This window comes from Leucopleurus acutus, assembly GCF_964270905.1.
Source record: "Leucopleurus acutus genome assembly, chromosome: 1".
NCBI lineage: Eukaryota > Metazoa > Chordata > Mammalia > Artiodactyla > Delphinidae > Leucopleurus > Leucopleurus acutus.
Window position 1 is genome coordinate 91,010,615 of NC_139142.1, and position 19,573 is coordinate 91,030,187.

At 38.5% G+C, this 19,573-nt stretch overlaps 1 protein-coding gene across 1 annotated transcript in view; it reads right to left on the reverse strand.

Moving 5' to 3' along the window:
- Nucleotides 1–19,573, reverse strand: part of CEP152 (centrosomal protein 152) — a 97,065-nt gene that overhangs the window by 64,509 nt on the left and 12,983 nt on the right. Inside the window, exons 3-9 of the mRNA XM_082841177.1 lie at nt 10,851–10,957; nt 10,553–10,625; nt 10,193–10,471; nt 8,995–9,160; nt 6,156–6,296; nt 4,930–5,069; nt 1,622–1,822 (exon numbers count right to left, since the gene is read on the reverse strand). Coding sequence (XP_082697303.1) covers nt 1,622–1,822; nt 4,930–5,069; nt 6,156–6,296; nt 8,995–9,160; nt 10,193–10,471; nt 10,553–10,625; nt 10,851–10,957 — 1,107 coding nt within the window. The remainder of the gene's footprint in view (nt 1–1,621; nt 1,823–4,929; nt 5,070–6,155; nt 6,297–8,994; nt 9,161–10,192; nt 10,472–10,552; nt 10,626–10,850; nt 10,958–19,573) is intronic.

Below are 19,573 nucleotides of genomic sequence, written 5' to 3' on the forward strand. Positions count from 1 at the left end.
ATATATATATATATATATATATATATATAAAATGCTGAGCCAACTGATAGCAAATTGACAGCACAAAAGGGATACCAGAGGAAACATTCCCAGAAAGGAAAAACCCTAGGCACTTTGGAATCACCACTTTGCAAAGCAGTTATACAACTATAAGCAGAAGCTAACATCAGTGCTATGCTATGCTCCATTTAAAAAAAAAAAAGAAAAATCACTCACAGAATGCAACAGTGGAAAAGGCCTTAATCAGTAACTTCAGCGTATGGTTCAGGGGTCTGAAGCCCAGTCAGCCCAGAATTAAAACTTTGTTCTGTCTAGGGTTCTAGTCTAGGGTTCTTCTATTGAGGGGATGGGGGAGGTGAGAAAAGAGAATGGAGCAGGCACAGGGGTTGAACACACTAGGAATTGCTCCCAGCCTGTCCCTGTGTAATTGTGCCCACGTCAGCAGAGAATGGAGAGATCCTCAACCCAGCATGGAAAAGCCACCAGACTCCACTCCTCTCGTCATGCAAGGAGGCACCACTCTCCCCGTCCAACTTTCATGCTGCTACCCAAACACAGACAAGCTTAGTAAAACCATATCTCAAATTCCATTTGTTTAAAATATTATATAAAGTAGACTTAATAATTTGTCACAGGCTTTGTCTTTCCCCACCCGTATATATCCTTCACACTGATCAAATTCACAATATTTTTCTACATAAAAAGAATAAAAAACCTTATGTAGGAAAATAAGTCTAATAAAAACATAAACACATATGAAAGTAAAATAAAATGAAATGGTATACAATTATTATTGCCACTAACACAATCTTATATAGCTCTAACTAAATCATGGAAAAATTTAGAGTCAGCTGTATAAATAAGAAAGAACAACCCAAATCAGTGTGAATTTTAAGTGTGGTGGGATTTTCCAGACCCTCACATCTTATTATTCTTCTCTTCTTTCCTTGGGTTAAATTAATTCTGAAATTACATTGAGAAAAATGATCTCTGAAATGTTATTCATTCAACTGATTCCCTGGGGTTTTGGAGCACAAGCAAACCCACTATCTGACTCACCCTCAGCTTACAACATTTTATTCTCTTTGGGGCAAAGGTAAAATAAAAACTGTGAAATATGCTCAAGTTTCATATCTAAATGATTTTAGATCAGAATCTCTTCCCTATTGATTACACTATTCTCCAAATTAACTCTTCTCCCAAGATCTAGACAATCTTTATTGACAGGTTAATAACCAAAACACTGGGAGACCCAAGAAAAGCCTTCTCCTCCTGGTTAGCTCCCAGGACAACCTCTCAAGTCCAGGCCAGCTCCCAGACACTCCTTCCTTTCAGTCCGGATTTTTCTAGGTCATATGAACAATATGCACAAATACTCGACAAACGAAGAACTAGTAATGTGAGAACTGAGAAAGTACTAACCAATCCTGTAAGAGGAAGGATTTCCAATAGTATGTCTTGAAGGCATATTCATAGATAAAACTCTTTGGACTTTTAAATTATACTCATACACCTACTGCAAACAACCAGCATTTCTATATGATGAATTGCAAAATGTCCGTTATAAAAAATAACCAGCTCTACTTGTTTATAACAGTTGCTCATTTGAAATCATCCCAACCTGTTCTTTAAGTGCAGTAACCGTAGCATCCAATTTCCTTTGCAAGGACAGCACCTGCTCTTCATACTTCCTTGTGAGGCCCATAACGATGCTCTCATGCTGCTCCCTCGCACGCTGAATTGATTCCGAATGACGCAGGTCCAGCAGCTGCTGCTTCAGGCTGTCCAGAGCCATTTCAGTTGTTCTGGACTTCTTAATCATCTAGTAAATACACACAGGACACCTATGCTTACGGTATTTTGACTCTGTGCTCTCTTTATGAATTTTAACTCTAAAAATCAACCACGCTTAATTAAAATGAAAGTAGAGAAGAAAGGGTCTCCCCATGGTGGCTCTAGTTCCTTAAGACTTCCCTAGCTGGGACCCACCAGGCCCATGGTTGCTGGAAACATTAATCACGGAGAAAAAAAAAATCTGTAGTTGTTCGAGGACAGTGAAAGAGGATTTTGCGCAAATGATGGCAACATAGGTACCAGGCAAGGAATCTGCTGCTTCTATACCGGTCCCAGTGCTGTTTGCATCCCTCTTTGCTCCAAGTGTAGGGGGAAATCCAATTGTTAGGTCATAGATAAATGACAACTGTTTCCTGAGAGACTGATGACACCTGTCAATGGTCACTTACTAAAATGGAAGTTTTGAAAACTGTAACTGTACAGCTGTTATGAAATAATTGTGTAGCAGGTTAAATAATGGCTCCCAAAAAAAGCCCATGTCCTAACCCCTGAAACCTGTGAATATGTTATGTTACATGGCAAGGGGAAATTAAGGTTGTGACTGAATTAAAGTTGCTAATCAGATGACCTTAAAATAAGGAGACTGTCCTGGATTACTAGGGTGGACCCAATGTACACAGAAGGGTCCTTAAATGAGGAAAACTGAGGCAGAAAAGTCAGAACCAATAACTTCTGTCTCTGAAGATGGAAATGAGCCCATACACCAAGGAATGCAGGTGGCCTCTAGAAGCTGGAAAAGGCAAAAAAAAAAAAAAAGTATTCTCCCCTAGAGCCTCCAGATAGCAACACAGCACTACTGACACCTTGATTTTAGCCCAATGAGATCCACGTCAGACTTCTGACCTTCTGCCTGTAAGGTAATAAATTTGGGCTGTTTTAAGCCACTTAGTTTGTGGTGCTCTGTTACAGCAGCAAGAGAAAACTAATATACCTGGTGATTCTGTTGCTTTTTAAATTTATGCTACTTTATTTTTTATAAATGTAATTTCTAACTTATAAAAAGATTACCAAAAGATTATGTAGGTTACGACATAAAAGCAATTCAACTCTTTAATAACTACCATTTTTCAAAAAGTTTAAAATGATGATAATCTATATTACACACAAAAATTAAAATTTCAAATGAGGCCTCTTCTTCATTCTGTTCCAGAGATTGCCTATTTATCCAAATACCACTTTAACTGCTTAAGACATTCATTCATTTGTTCAGTAAATAAGGTGGACACTTTGTGCCAGGCAGGGTTCCAAGCACTTAAGGACATGATGACAAAACAGCCAAGGTCTAAAGTCCTACTACTTTCTGGTGAGAAAAGACAGAAAAGAGCTTCCCTGGTGGCGCAGTGGTTGAGAGTCCGCCTGCCGATGCAGGGTACGCGGGTTCGTGCCCAGGTCCGGCAAGATCCCACATGCCGCGGAGCGGCTGGGCCCGTGAGCCATGGCCGCTGAGCCTGCGCATCCGGAGCCTGTGCTCCGCAACGGGAGAGGCCACAACAGTGAGAGGCCCGCGTACCGCAAAAAAAAAAAAAAAAAAAAAAGACAATAACAAGTAAACAAAAGAGATAATTTCAGATATTTTTTAAATAGAGTGATAAAATATGACACAGTGAAGGGGAGTAAGAATGTGAAGCAATAGGCTACTTTAGATGTAAGGTGGATGGGAAGTCCTCTCTGTTTTTAGATGAGAGCTTAAGGACGAGAAGAAACCGGACATGAGACAACATTCTTTAACCTTTTCCACTTAACCATCCAGAACTAGCCACAAATCTCATCTAAAACCAAGTCACTTTCATTTTTAACCACCAATATGGTATTACTCTCATGAATCACCCACCACCAGGCTTGGTTACCAATGACTTGCGACTATTTCCCACAGTCAAATGGCCACCCATCTCATTAATCAAAGAATGTGCCACCACTTTCGAGGCAAGTCTGTTGGGGTTAGAAAGTTTAGGTTCTGATACTTTGTCAGTAACTGGCTTTGTAATCCTGGAAAAGTAATTTGACCTCTCCAAGACTTGGTTAACCATCCATAAAATGGTAAATACAATGCCTCACTAATCAAAATCCCAACAAGATTTTTTATAAAGCATGGGAAGTTGATTTGCAAGATCTAGAAGAAAAGATGTGAAAAAGAGCTACTAAATATTTTAAGAATAGTACGGGTAGCCCTTGTTTACCAAATTCCAAAACACAACATAAAGCTACACTCATGATAGTACCAGGGCAAGAACAGAGAAACATAAGCAAAAAGAAATACACAGGTTAGGTCAGTTTTGAACACTGTACTGACCACCTATTATGTGCCAGGCAGCGGGCTTATGGTGGGGCTACTAAGATGAGGGCCACCCGTTCTTGCCTTCAAGATGTTCTAGATCTGTTATAACAGATGTGATCATGTGGCTTGGGGAAGAAAACAGGAAAGACTTAGGAAAAGAAAACACTTGAGCATGGGCTTGTTCATGAAATAGCAGTGTGTTGAGGAAAGGGCATTCCAGAGACAGGAGACAGTACATATGAGTATATAAAAACAACAGACAGACTGTTGAGTTTGAGGAAAGTTTGAGAAGAGTAAGAGAAGAAAAAGGGAAGGATCAGACAGTCATCTCAACACCATACTTCACCCCACAAGTAAAGCAGGGTCATTGAAAGGCTTTAAGCAAGGGAAAGATATAACTACAACTGTACTTTAGAAAGATTACTCAGATGGCCAGATGAAAGAGTTAGGAGAAGGGGTAAAACATTACAGGCTAGTAAAGATTTTTGCAAAAATGGTAAAATCCTGAATTAGGGACATGTAGACAGAAATGAAGAGACCCAACAGAACACAGTGGCTGATTGGATGAAGGGGAGCAGAGAAGCTGAGGTCTCACCGCCCCCCGATTTCTGGTGTATAGATGACTAGGTGGATGGGAGACCCATTCCTCCAAGGAAAGGGAAAGGAATGTAGGCTTATGGTAGAAGAAGGTGTAAACTTCAAAGTTCTAAATTCAGTCCCACAATACCAAACGTTAAGTAACTAACATTTCATTGTAAGAAACAACTGTTTACCGTAAGTAATGAAGATCAAATATTTACCTGTTCTTCACTGAGTTTTAATGCTTGTATTTGGGTCTCCAGTGCTTTTATTTGTGCTTCAAGCTGAATTTCTCTTTCTTTTCCATTCTGAAAGAGTTTCTGTGATTCTCGAAGGCTGAGGGCCAAACCATCCTTTTCATCTAGAGTATTTAAAATTTTTATATAAATAATATGTTACTGTAGAGGGACCCTATACTGTAGATGGACCCTAATTGTCACAATCTCTATCAAATATCAGATCTATATCACATAAATGTTGTAGTATTTAATTCAATTCAGATAATGAAATTCACTTGATTTCGAGAAAACTAGAAAGGTTTCAAAAACGAATGTGAGTGACACCAAAATGTTTTTTTTTTTTTTTTGCAGAACAGGAACCACTCTCTTCAAAAGTCTTAATGTATCCCCTTGAGGACCAAAAGGTCCCCTAACAATCATTTCAGCATTTGTTACTTGAGAAGCTACATAGATATGACAAACACCTGCTAATCGAAGAAGGAATCTGAGGACAAATTACTTTCTATACATACTTGCAATGAACGCTTAAATTCACCTAATCTTATATTCTTACCACATACGTTATTGTAACAGTTCACAAGTTCTCACAAAATAAATTTCATGAGCATTACAGAAAGAGATCTTTTCACTATCAAGTCTGAAATGAGCTGGAGTTCAGTCACAAAATTATTCTACAAAGCAAAGTTCAACACTGACCAAAACTACAGAAAGCATGAAGAGTAAGCAATTATAATTTGAAATCTCTGTTTACACTATGTGCTTCTCCCAGAGATGACTGCATTTTCTCCTTGGCACTCCCAAAGCAGTTCAGGATCACAAACTCTTACTTGGATTAAAACATTAGGCTAATTTGTAGGCTCAGAAAATGTACTGCAAACTAAACACAAGTCTCTTTGGGAATTGGAGGTAAACCATGTAAGGATACAACAACTTTTTAGGATGGAATGCTATCAGCATATTTAAATAATGTTCACTGATCCTAACAGAATAGAAAGAAGGGAAATCATGAGGACCTCAAATCTGGAGAGAAATCCAAGGCAATGGGTCAAAAGTCCTAGATTTTCGTTTCATGCTGACTAATTCACTTTGAGCCGCTGACCAAGTACGTCAACCTCTCTAAGCTTCTTATTTGAAATGAGGTTATTGGAAACAATCTATCTAGCTCAACTGACCTCATACATGACAGCACCCAACAGTTGTTATCTTACCTTTTATTATCAGAAGCTGGTGATTCAGATATCTAATTTGACGTTCGCTTGCATCTAACTTTTCAACTAAATTGTCTAGTTGTCTCTCCTTTGCTTTGTTAAGAACCTGTAGTTGAATAATCTGCATATTTTCTACAGAGTCTGCTTTGGAATTAAAGACAATTTATTAGATAAAAGCATAGCAAAATATAAATTTGTGGTCATTTAGGACAATGTTTAGGACAATGTTTTTCAAACTGCAAATACAACTCATCAGAGTATCATGAAATCAATTCAGCAGATTGTGACTAGCATTTTTAATAAAAAATGTTACCAAACCAAAACTTGGGTCTGCTCACCCAAGTGTAGTAAAGCCAATCTACTGACGCCAGGTTCTGGTGAAGGAAAGTGCAGCGTTTATCGTAAGGTGCCGTACAAGAAGTCCGGGACAGTTGATGCTCAGAAAGCCCGAACTCCTTGAATGGCACCTTACAATAATGCTGCACTTTCCCTCACCACAACCCGTTGTCAGTAGATTGGCTTTACTACACTTGGGCGAGCAGACCCAAGTTTTGGTTTGGTAACAAGATTAAATAGAATATATCAGAGTGTATCATGTAGTAGAAATCAGTATTATTATGTGAAACTTCTGTTTCATTTACATAATATTTATATAGATAAATATTATAGACCACATCACAATGTAAAAATTGTAATTCTTACTATGGTCACTTCCAGAAAAGTTTGAAAAGTCACTAGTTTGGTGTATAACTCTGAATCGCTACCATTTTGGCTAATGAAAAATAAGTATAGGGAATTCTCTGGTGGTCCAGTGGTTATGACCCCGCGCCTTCACCTCTGAGGGCATGGGTTCAATCCCTGGTTGGGGAACTAAGATCCTGCAAGCTGTGCGGCATGGCCAGGAAAAAAAAAAAAAGAAAGAAAAAGAAAAGGAAGTATATATCAATTGCAAAGGAATAGAGTTCCATGCTTTCATAAAATTGAAAAAATAAAAGTACATCAACTTCTATAAAACCATTTTCAAAGAAAATTTCTAGACATCCTTCTTAAACTATTTTATTTTAAGCAGGAATGAATGCATATTTATACTGGCACAGAACTGCTGAATTAATAAAGAATAGATTAATAAAGAATTTTGAGGTCTTCTTTCAGAAACAAAGTCATTTTAAGGACCACTTAAAAATCATTGGGGGAAAAAAAGAAAAACGTGATTTGTAGGAGAAGGATAATCCTTCAACTACACAATGACAAATATTTTTCATTTCCTAAAAGAACAATGCTTCTACATGCTAACAAATAAAACAGTCTTCTGTTTAAAAAAAGACATGGTTAAACCCCCAAAAATTGAAGACTGAAAACTCTGTTACAAGTCAAACTCCTCTTGGGCCTTAGAACAGGGCTAGCCCAGGAATAAACACAGTCTACAAGCCACTCCTCTCTTCAAACTCAATTTTTTAAACTACTGTTACTAAGAAGCTATAATCACTAAATTAGGCACTACCATTAAGTTATTTAATTAACTTCCAAATGTCAAATTTAGGCAAATGTGTAACTGACTTAAACAAAAAATAAATCAATGTGATAAAATGCAGACTGTTAAGGAAGTGATGAAAGGTGATATATGCAAAACAACCAGGAGCTATAAATGTAACTGAACACAGCAGAACTGAAAGAGTAACGCCAAGATATCAGGCCACTGTTGGGATACTTATTTACTCAACTCCAAAACAGTTATGCCATACACACTACCCACTTCCACAAAAACTCAGGAAAAAGAGAGGCTACCCCCGCACATTTGCTGATGACTCCCTGGGGGAAAGGGCATTCTGGCCACCTCCCCCATAACTATCCTGTAGTCTAAGCATGAGATGGAAGCAGCACCATGAAGTTAGGGCCACTAAGTCCAGTTTTCTCGTTGGCACAGTGCCAGAACCCCAGAATATCCAGTATGACTTTCCCCCGCTTCTTAAATGTAAAACAAAGAAAAAACTTGCTGTCACACTCTAGAATCACAGTGGCTCTTCAACACGCACAATAACTGGAAGTCATTTCACATGCCAGAGAGTATGATAACAAAAGTTGGACATATGAAAACACTGATTCTGGTTAGTCAGGTACAAGTTTGGTTTTGAATGTTTAGATCTCCTCAAAATTTTCTAGTAGCACTTTTCTCATTCATATTGATACATACACTATGTAAAAGAAATTATTTTGGCAAGTGTCACATGACTAAACCTGAGATGTAAGTCTAGTTTTAATTTTGAGTATAAAGTAATTTATATAAGAGTTACCTAATACAGTAAAACTCTAAAAACCAAAAAAAAAATTAAGATAGTGGTTGACTTACATTTCTATATAACGAAAAATCTAAGATTGAAAGGAAAACTACATTTCACTTTCCGAATTAGATTTCAGTTAAAAAAATATATGAAGTTAATGAAGTCTTAACCAACTAAAATGACTAAAATATAATACAGCTGAGAAAATTTATTTTAATTTTTCATTAAGGAAAATTTCAAATATATAAGAAGGTAGAGAGAAGAATACAATGAATCCCATGAACCTGTCTCCTAGATTCAACGATTGTGAATTCATGGCCAGTCTTGCTTTATCTATATCCCCACCCAAACTTACCCCCCAACAACATGATATTTGAAGTCAGTTCTAGACTTCATTATCAGTTTATTCATTAATACTTCAGAATATATCTCTTAAAATAGGACTCTTTAAAAAAATTCCATTATCATACTTAAAAATAATAATAATTCTTGAACATGCTCAAAGTGCTCAAAGCTCTCCAATTATGTGATTAAGAAATAAATATAAACTTGATACCTACTTTCACTAGCTCCTAAAAATTGCTGTTGCAGGCCTTCAAATGTGTCACTTCCTGCGATGTCCTGGGCTGGTGAGCCATTATTCTGGGCAGAAGACTGATAAGGTTTATATGTCACTTTATATGATTCCAAAGCTTGACAACTGGGACCTTGTGACATACCAAATTGCTATTACAAGATGATAAACGAAATTGACAATTAGGATTTGGTCTTTGCTTCAAAAATTATCTGAATTAGACAACTTAGTTTTGCTATAGAACTTAATTGTGGTACAATTACAAACTTTATACATACATCTTTGCTTAAAAATAGCACTTATTGTTATTTAACACTGTTCGTTGAAAGCCTGCAATTGTACTTTTGAGCATATAATGGGGCCAATTCCATAAATAACACTCAAGAATTCCAGTAAGATTGCAATAACAAGATACATATGCAATATGCATATGCAATAACAAGAACGTGATACAATGCTTCATATGTAATAAATACTCAATAACTTTTGTGGAATGAATAACATTTTATAGAGATGGAAGAGAAAATGACCACCTTAAAAGGACCAGAAAATTATCCTGTCATCAGGTGACACAGAATATGTGTTGGCAAAATGAGGCATTCACTGTCATTGAGAAAGTCTAAGAAGAAGCTAACTGTATCCTAAGGCCTTGCTTCATCAAACTCTCCCAAGGAGGAAAAATAAGTGTTTCTTTCCTCAACATTCATCCTGTCTACTGCTATATCATCACAAAACAGATATCAGCTTTGAAGCATTTGACCCAAAATCTGTGATAAGGGTGATGAGGTAGACAATCAAGGTAACTCACTGGTGTCATCTAGGATTAACCGCTTTCAAACTATATCATCAGGATACCTGAACGTAGCTTTTCACTGGAGCATAGTAAATGGTAGAAGCCAGAAGCAGCAATAAATGGAGATGGCTATTCTTTGACAGACTTAACTTTTAATCTTTAATTGTTTCCACAAAGTCTCTATTTTAAAATTCTCATTTAAGATTACTTAGATTGTAAACAGAAAACAGCATGACTAATTCAGCATGAGCCTGAATAAATGCACTCTCAGCAATATTTGTACTTAAATCTTACTGTTGCACTTACGAATATTTCTTAATGACACACACACAGCAAATGCGTGTACACACATACACAAATTCCTGAAAGTAAAGTCAAGTTCTTACAATACCTGAAAATGATTCCTTTGAGGATCAGAAAATGTGATTACATTGGTTGGTTGGCTGTTAAATTCCTGCCTCTGACCGCTGGCATATGGCCTAAAGTTTTCAGGAAGGTCATATAAATCAGTCTGTTCATATTTACTCGGAGGGCTATAACCACTACCGCCTTCATCTCCACCTCCTTCAGGATGATACCCAGGATGCTGGTCTTCAGTTCTACTTTGATTCTCTTCCCAGCCGTTGCCCCTTTTCTCTCCAATATACACATCCCGAATCTCATTGTAGTCCTATTAGATAACATGAGTAAAAGAAAAGCACTAAGATCTGTTCCCACCCTCATCAAAGTCATTATCACACCAGATACTTACATTTACACTTGGAGATTTAGGCAGCACTTGATGCTCATTCCAGTTCATCGCCAATTGCTCAGAATGATGTGGTCTTGAGAAAAAATCAATACTTTAGATTAGAGCCTATCATTTATTTGGACATACACATCACAAAGAACCCCAAGATTTTAACATGTTTTCCCTCCAAACTTCTTCTGAAAGTTTAAGAATTAGTCTACAATTTTACAGTCATATCCATTATTATTGCCTGCAAGAGAATCTAAAGAAAAAGACATAGAATTGTGATATACAAGGGAAAGGGATTTGGGGTCCTTACTCTTCCTCTCTGCCATCCTCACTGCAGTCCGAATAGTGGAGTTCGGGGGAGGACAGGTCATCATCATCCAGCATATCGTGAGGAAGGTCTGTGAGTAACTGCTGCAACTGAGACAGGAAGGTCAGCGTCGATATCACATTGGCTTAAACACAAGATGCCAAACCAAAGCTGCCTTGGAATGAGTGATTTTGACTGTAGAAGTCAAAGAAGTTCCTAATTTCTCTATGTAATCAATGTCTTAAATTCCACAGGAATTACGTTCATCATTTCACTTGGGGAAAGGGAAACACATAAACATCAGGATTTATATTAGAAGGCTTTACCTTCTTCTACAAAGGTCTTAGATTCAAGTACACATACAACAGGATTTTCAAATTTCTTTAGGCAAACACAGCAAGTCATAATAATGGTACGATCACTGTATCATGTTGTATCATGTTATGGATTCTACCAGTAATCAGACCTGGAGAACTTGACAATCAGACACCCCCTGAGGGAATCTGAGTAGCCAGATGTGCTTTGCCCAGGTGATAAGGGTAGGAGCAGCAGCAGGTGGCCTAGAAGCCCTTAAAAGCTCAATAATGTGATAGAAACCTCTTGGGGAGTGACTAATTGGTAGACAGCCGTCCAGTTCCAATGATGAAAAGATATACAATGGTTGGCTCTTATAAACAGTTGAGTAAAAAGAAGCTGTAAGATTCAGGGGGTTACAGATAAAGCACTGTCAAAAGCATGACTCTAAAAGCACATGACTCTGCTCTCCATTTTCCTAGAAAAATTACATCTTTAGTATTCTCTCTTATAACAACTAGATAAATTCACTCAAGTTTCAAGATAAACCGTGATAAAGAGACAAATGAATTGTCTAATTTGTTGAACTTCAATATCTATAAATGTCTTTCTTCAAATCCCAATATAATGGCTTAAAATTTGTAATAATAAGATTCAAATATTATGTCACTAAAGAGTCAACAGACTGCTTGTAATGACTTCTCTTTAAAAGTTCAGCACCAGTTAGATCAGTAAGCTGACCGAGTCCCTCCACAGTGTGTCAATCAATCCTGTAAAATTATGCGATGAGTGAGTTTAAAGATATTAAATACTCTATAAAGCCCTGGAGGAAAAAAAAATGAGCTGCTTCTTAGTCTATGGAAGGTCCCCTCCCCAATTTCTCTGCCATTAGAATAAAAGAAATGAAATGTAGCTATATAACATATCTGGGTATTACATTTATAATCAACAAATGTTCTTAAATAAAATACATATGGTGAAAGTTAAATAAAAATATTCTAAGAAAGGTCTGAAAGGAATGCCCCAACTGTTAACTGAGTTTTGGTGAAGTCAAATTTGGGAGTGGAAGTGGGGTCCATGAGGTGGGGAAGGGGGACGCTTCCTCACCCACATATTTCTAACATTCACTGGATTGTTTGTTTACAGGTATTCTCAGTCCATTTGGTTCTTTAAAGATGCAACAAGAGAAAAATATTCTAGTCCAATGAAAAGTTATCATGATACTGATATTAACCAAGACCTTGACTTATTGATCACTTGCTCACAAAGGTAATTGAAAAATCATTTTGAGAATTAGCTGTATTAGAGTTGATCCAAAGATATAAAGAATAAGAAACACTAAAAACAAAACAGAACACATCAACATATCAGTATACCACATGTGACTAAAGAGAAAGGTAACAAAATGATTTCACAAAGAAACAAAATTCACTAAGAAAAAAAAATCTATGAGATATTTACGGAAAAAAAAGAGTATACCCACATATAACACAGGGAAAAAAACTAAAATGAATGTTTTGTACTTACATCACGTAAGGACTCCTGTACAGAAAGAATATTTTCTTCTAAACCTTCAGTGAGGTTAAGTACATAGCCTTATAGTTTAGAGGAACCTTGACAGGCACATCTAAACAGTACATTTTTCCCCCCTCACAGAGACAGAAAAAGTTACACAATAATTAAGCAGTTCTTGAAGCTTTCTTTGTGACACCACAAAATTAATCAAACTGGCATCAATGGAGGAAGATTAATTTGAGCATAAGCAGTAAGTTCATCAAAATGGTTCTGGATCCACAGGTAAACTTATCAAGAAGCAAAATAATCTCTACTGTATTTAGTGTTTTATAGAATATTTTACACCTGTACTAACATTTTTAAATCATTTCATTCACCTTCAAAAAATTTCTCCATCAAGTTCTTTGGCATAGCTGGGCCATATTCCTTGGTTTCCATAACTTTGAGGGCACAGAGAGGCCATTCAGGAACAAAATCCCAGCCCCCCCAGGCTTCCACTCCTGGGATCAAAGTGTACCCTCCTCATATACACTGTCAAATAGATTTTTCTTTGGGTCACTGAACCTTGTGCCATGAAACACAAAATTACAATATCAACTTACACATGTTACAAAACAGAGAATTTTAGAAACTAAATTTTCCTCATTAAAGATCCACCAGACTACCAAATATGGATTCAAAGACAATGATAGCAATCCTTATAAATGGCAAGATTTAATTCTACTCATCACATTTGGAAGAAATACTGCTTTTTGGCTGCAAATGCAATCTTCTTGGTGGGATATTATTGAATATCAGCTGAGTTTAATAATTAAAGAGATACCTTCCCTAGAAAAAAGATAATTTACCATTGCTAAGGCGCCTACTGAAATGCATTCTAAACTATTCTATAGACTCCTCTCCCTTTACTACTTCGTGTGTTTGTTCCCGAAAAATAAAGAAAAAAATGAGGGCATTTTACTCAAAGAATTTCAGCAACAAAACACTTTACAATAACCCACATAGAACATCCAAAAAGCCTCGTTTAAGGGGAATGTAAAACGGAGAACATGTAAACTTTTCGTTGGGATTCTTCGGCTTTAATTAACTAAACAGACTGTCTTCAGAGTCTATAATCCTTGATATTCATGAAGGAAAGAGTTCTCAGATTACAAACCATACAATACATCTTCTCCCCAGAGAAGAGCAGCAAATGGAGGGGTCAACATTCATCTGCATTTTGAACAGGTTACCCAACAAGTACACTGATGAAAAGATCCTGATATTTTAAAATATGAATTATTAAATAATGCTTTCATGGATACACACCAAGTAGAATCTTCATTTTAGCCTCACAGCCAAGTTAAAAACATCCTTGAAAAGGCCCAACATGGGACTGACAAAGGGCCAAAAACCTTGACAGCTAGAGCTTTAGTCTATGAATTATACTATGCATGGCATTTTTTTTTAACCCATTCCATTAGTTAAAACAAATTTTACAATGTTAGTGGGGAAGACTTTGCCTAGATTGCCACACATCTGAAAAAGAAACATGGCAACATTTACTAGACAAATACCTGCTACACTGCAGGTGACACATAATAGAACTTTAGGCCTGGAATGAACACTGGAGCTCCTCCAAGCCAAACCTCTCCTTCTAAATGTGAGCACACCAAGGCCCAGAGAAGGTCAGGGGCATGCCCATGAAAGTGAGAGTTACAGTCCCACGGCCAGCACCGGAACCTGAATCTCTCCATTCCCACTCCTATCTTCTTCCACATGATATTCAGTCAGTCACTGGAAGACAAGCTTCTACCTGTCTGTATACGAGCAAGCGTCAATCTGGCAAAGAGAGTTCAGTGTTTTTGTCCCCACTGTGACAGTCCCTGAAAAATACCTATATATTATGGGAAACAGTTCAAAGGCACAATCGAGATAAAGTATAAGAAATTGCTAAAAGAAAACAGAATATGACAGGAACAAAAAAATACAATATGAACACTCAACCATTTGTTTCTTTGCTTTTCTTACGTGACGACGAGAAAATTCCACTAAATAAGTCAAATAATATTGTATAAAATGTAAACAAATGCTAGCCTTACAACTCCCCCTAGTGGGGACAAAATATCAAAAATGTTTCCAGAAGTAACATCAAACAATGCAGTTAAAAGTGGAAGAAAGGCTATGCAATAGAAAGCCTAACCTCTAAAATACACAATTCCAAGCTCAATTGAGCTTATTATTCTACTAGAGAAGTACTGATATAAAAACTAAGAGAGACTCAAATCAGTATTCCCAGGTGCAAGTGTCTGTCTGCCATCTGCTACTCAAACCGCTTACCTTTCTACTCAAGATCATTTTGCAGGCTTCAAATAATATCGTCACTCAATGAAGGATCATCAGCAAGTATTATCTTGATAAGCACAGATTACTAAGTACTTCTGCCCCAAACCACCAGCTCCAAAATACATACTTACATACATAATTTTACCGTCTAGAACCAAGCAATAATCCCAGAGCTACTTCTGGTGATACTGCAGAAAGTACAGGTACGCGCCAGCAAACTATGAGATCCCAAGTGATACTCAGCCTTAAACTGTGGCTTTATCAGTAACTTTGAAGCTTACAGCAACTGCAGTGACAACAACAACTATATGTCTGTAATATTCAATGATGAAATTGCAAAGTATAGTAACTTTAGGTGAAAAATATTTTGCAAAATCATATTGTTACATTATGAATGAGTTAATGAAAAAACTTTTGAAGTCCTCTTCTCTGGGCCAGCTTTACAAGTAGAAGTTTGCCTAGAGTACTCTGGATGAGGTCTACTTAGTAGGTGTCCTTCTTGTTACATCAGCAGTTCTCAAAGTAACGTGCTCCAAGAAGTTGTGAGGAAAATGAGTGATACGAATATTAATTACTATGATACTATATCTCCATGGTATTCTCACCCTTCCTCACCTGCACCCTAATTTGCTCTGTTTACTGTGGAGGAGATGGAGTTTCCGGTGAAACACTGGGTGAGGCTGTGGGTTATGCATTTCTTTGCTATGCCTTGGAACACAGTGGTCAAGTTTTTACCAATAGACCATTTAGAACTGTAGCGATTTAGAAATGATTATAGTGCCTTACTTTTCTGCAAAATTCTTGGAGTTTGTCTCAAAATATGGGTCTATCTGTAGTGGTCTGTGGATTGAGATTCCACTGGTCTAAATGTCCTCTGAATACTGAATCACTTTACTAAATCCTTTCCCTTTCCGAAGATTAAATGCATTCTCCATTTACTCTTCAATGCAAACAATGGAGGGAACAGAAACGCACAAGTCCAGATCATCACTGCAGAGCTGCTAATTAGGATGGCATGGAGGTTGGCATTTGACTATGGCTTATTCACTGACTTATGGGCAAGTGTGGACAACACCCCAGCTGATCCCAAAGCACCCAAATCAAACAGTTTGGTGAAGCATATTGTATTAGCAACTGGCCATTCACACTAGACGGTCAAAATCAGGATTATTCTGCCATTTACAGAGAGGGGATCTCACAAATCCTTAGCAGGGTAGCCTATGAGTCAGAAACGGCCTGCTTGGCCAGCTCTACAGCACATCCTTGTGATGCAAGCATTCCACCTACATAAAGGAATTAAATACAAAGCGATTCATTAAGGAGAGAAAGCAATGTGTATTAGCCTACTACTAACACTAAATCCACCTGGCAATCCCAAAGCTACCAACCAGGCAGGCATGAAAAGACCGTTCTTTTCTTTAACCACTTAAGGCTGTAAACTATTCTGTTATCGTAGGGTCAGGGAGACTGAGGAAGTGGAAAAGGCTTCTGGATATGAAAACGAACTTAGGTGTGATTGGCCAATTTATTATATTAACTTGCTTTGACAAAATATACATACAGCTGAATTTTTATGAATAGTTCTGAATTTTACTGCTGAAACTCTCTAACCTCTGATCTCACTTCTTCCCTTGTAGCAATTTTTTTTAAAAAAGGTAAAAATAATTTTTACTAACATGAAACAATTTTTATTGATATGACCCATAATTATCACATCAGAGTCAAGTTAGCTAAATATTCTTTTCTTCCACTCTGCTAGAAACACTCATTCTTAGATACTTCACCTCTTAAGAGCACCTTTTACTCTGGAAATTCCCTACCCTACCCCAGCACATAATCTACCAAGAAGTGATCCCACTGGCTATCGTCCATAGCAGCGGGCCCCAGCCCGCTTTGGCACCAGGGACTGGTTTTATGGAAGACAATTTTTCCATGGAGCGGGTGGTGGCGGGGAGTGGTCCAGGCGGTAATGTGGGTGATGGGGGATGATGGGGAGTGGCAGATGAAGCTTCGTCTGCTGGCCCGCTGCTCACCTCCTGCTGTGCGGCCCGGTTCCTAACAGGCCATGGACCAGTACCAGTCCACAGCCTGGGGATTGAGGACCCCTGTTCTATATCATCTAGAATTTACTGCCTCCTTAACTAATACCCCCTTTAAAACTTTCACCACACAACACACCTGGCAGTACGTTCTCTCTAATACCCTACCCATCTTTTCCAATGAAAAAAATCACCTGTCAGATTATGTTTTCTCCTTCTCTAAAATCTACTATGGTAACAACTTAAACTGATCCGCTCAAAAATCCCAGTAGCTAAATTACAGTGAACTACCCAAAAGCCATCAAGGTCGTGAAAACCTCATGCTGTGAGTTCACAAAGTAACAGAAAATCCTCACGCCCCACCCTTGCCACCAACAATTGTTGGTGAAGGCCCCTGTCAAAATCCAGAAACCCTGGAAAGGGTCACAAACTCCAGTACCCTCAGTGACTTGGCAGAGAATTTACAAGAATGAAGCTGGCAGGTCCAAGTGCACAAGCCCATGTCAGGAGGGGGTGGGGGGCGGGAGGGACTGTGGCCAGCTCGGACGGGAGAGCCACTGCCCAGCTCCAGCCCACTTGCTGCCATGTGCAGACACACGCCACATGTGGCCCAGGCTTAGGATGTTTCAAGACAGGTCAGAAATTCTGGATTACTACATGAAATTTTCTAATCTTTAAATACAGATTCAATTTTTTAAAAACACTGTGCAACAAAACAATACATGTCTATGGACAAAATCCACTCAGAGACAGATGCCAGCTTTCTGTCTCTACCCTAACTCTACTGCCAGCCACGTGGGCAACTGACCCTACTCTTTGCTTCCTATTAATACAAATGGTCCACGGGGACTCTTAAAAAGAATTACTTTACATATTAGAAAATGGGTCATATGATGGAAGCAAACTAAGTGTGCATCGACAGATGAATGGATAAAGATGGGATGTATGTACACAATGGAATATTCCTAAGCCATAAAAAAGAATGAAATAATGCCATTTGCAACAACACGGATGGACCTAGAGATTATCATACTAAGTGAAGTAAGTCAGACAGAGAAAGACAAATATCATATGACGTCACTTTTATGTGGAATCTAGAAAAATGATACAAAGGAACTTATTTACAAAACAGAAATAGACTCACGGACATAGAAAACAAACTTATGGGAGGAGGAACCAAGATGGCGGAGTAGAAGGACGTGCTCTCACTCCCCCTTGCAAGAACACCAGAATCACAACTAGCTGCTGGACAATCATCAACAGGAAGACACTGGAACTCACCAAAAAAAGATACCCCACATCCAAAGACAAAGGAGCAGCCACAATGAGATGGTAGGAGGGGCGCAATGACAGTAAAATCAAATTCCATAACTGGTGGGTGGGTGACTCACAGACTAGCGAACACTTATACCACAGAAGTCCACCCACTAGAGAGAAGGTTCTGAGCCCCACGTCAGGCTTCCCAACCCGGGGGTCTGGCAACAGGAGGAGGAATTCCTAGAGAATCAGACTTTGAAGGCTAGTGGGAACTGACTGCAGGACTTCAACAGGACTGGGGGAAACAGAGACTCCACTCTTGGAGGGAACACACAAAGTAGTGTGTGCATCGGGACCCAGGGGAAGGAGCAGTGACCCCGGGGGAGACTGAACCAGATCTACCTGCTAGTGTTGGAAGGTCTCCTGCAGAGGCAGGGGGTGGCTCTGTTTCACCATGGGGACAAGGACACTGGCAGCAGAAGTTCTGGGAAGTACTCCTTGGTGTGAGCCCTCCCAGAGTCTGTCATTAGCCCCACCAAAGAGCCCAAGTAGGCTCCAGTGTTGGGTAGCCTCAGGCAAAACAACCAAGAGGGAGGGAACCTAGCACCACCCATCAACAGTCAAGTGGATTAATGTCTTACTGAGCTCTGCCCACCAGAGCAACAGTCAGCTCTACCCACCACCAGTCCCTCCCATCAAGCCCCTTAGATAGCCTCATCCACCAGAGGGCAGACAGCAGAAGCAAGAAGAACTACAGTCTTGCAGCCTGTGGAATAAAAACCACATTCAAGAAAGATAGACAAGATGAAAAGGCAGAGGGCTATATACCAGATTAAGGAACAAGATAAAACCCCAGAAAAACAACTAAATGAAGTGGAGATAGGCAACCTTCCAGAAAAAGAATTCAGAATAATGATAGTGAAGATGATCCAGGACCTCGGAAAAAGAAAGGAGGCAAAGATCGAGAAGATGCAAGAAATATTTAACAAACACCTAGAAGAATTAACGAACAAACAAACACAGACGAACAATACAATAACTGAAATGAAAACTACACTAGAAGGAATCAACAGCAGAATAACTGAGGCAGAAGAATGGATAAGTGACCTGGAAGACAGAATGGTGGAATTCACTGCTGCGGAACAGAATAAAGAAAAAAGAATGAAAAGAAATGAAGACAGCCTAAGAGACCTCTGGGACAACATTAAATGCAACAACATTCGCATTATAGGGATCCCAGAAGGAGAAGAGAGAGACGAACAGAGAAACTACTTGAAGAGATTATAGTCAAAAACT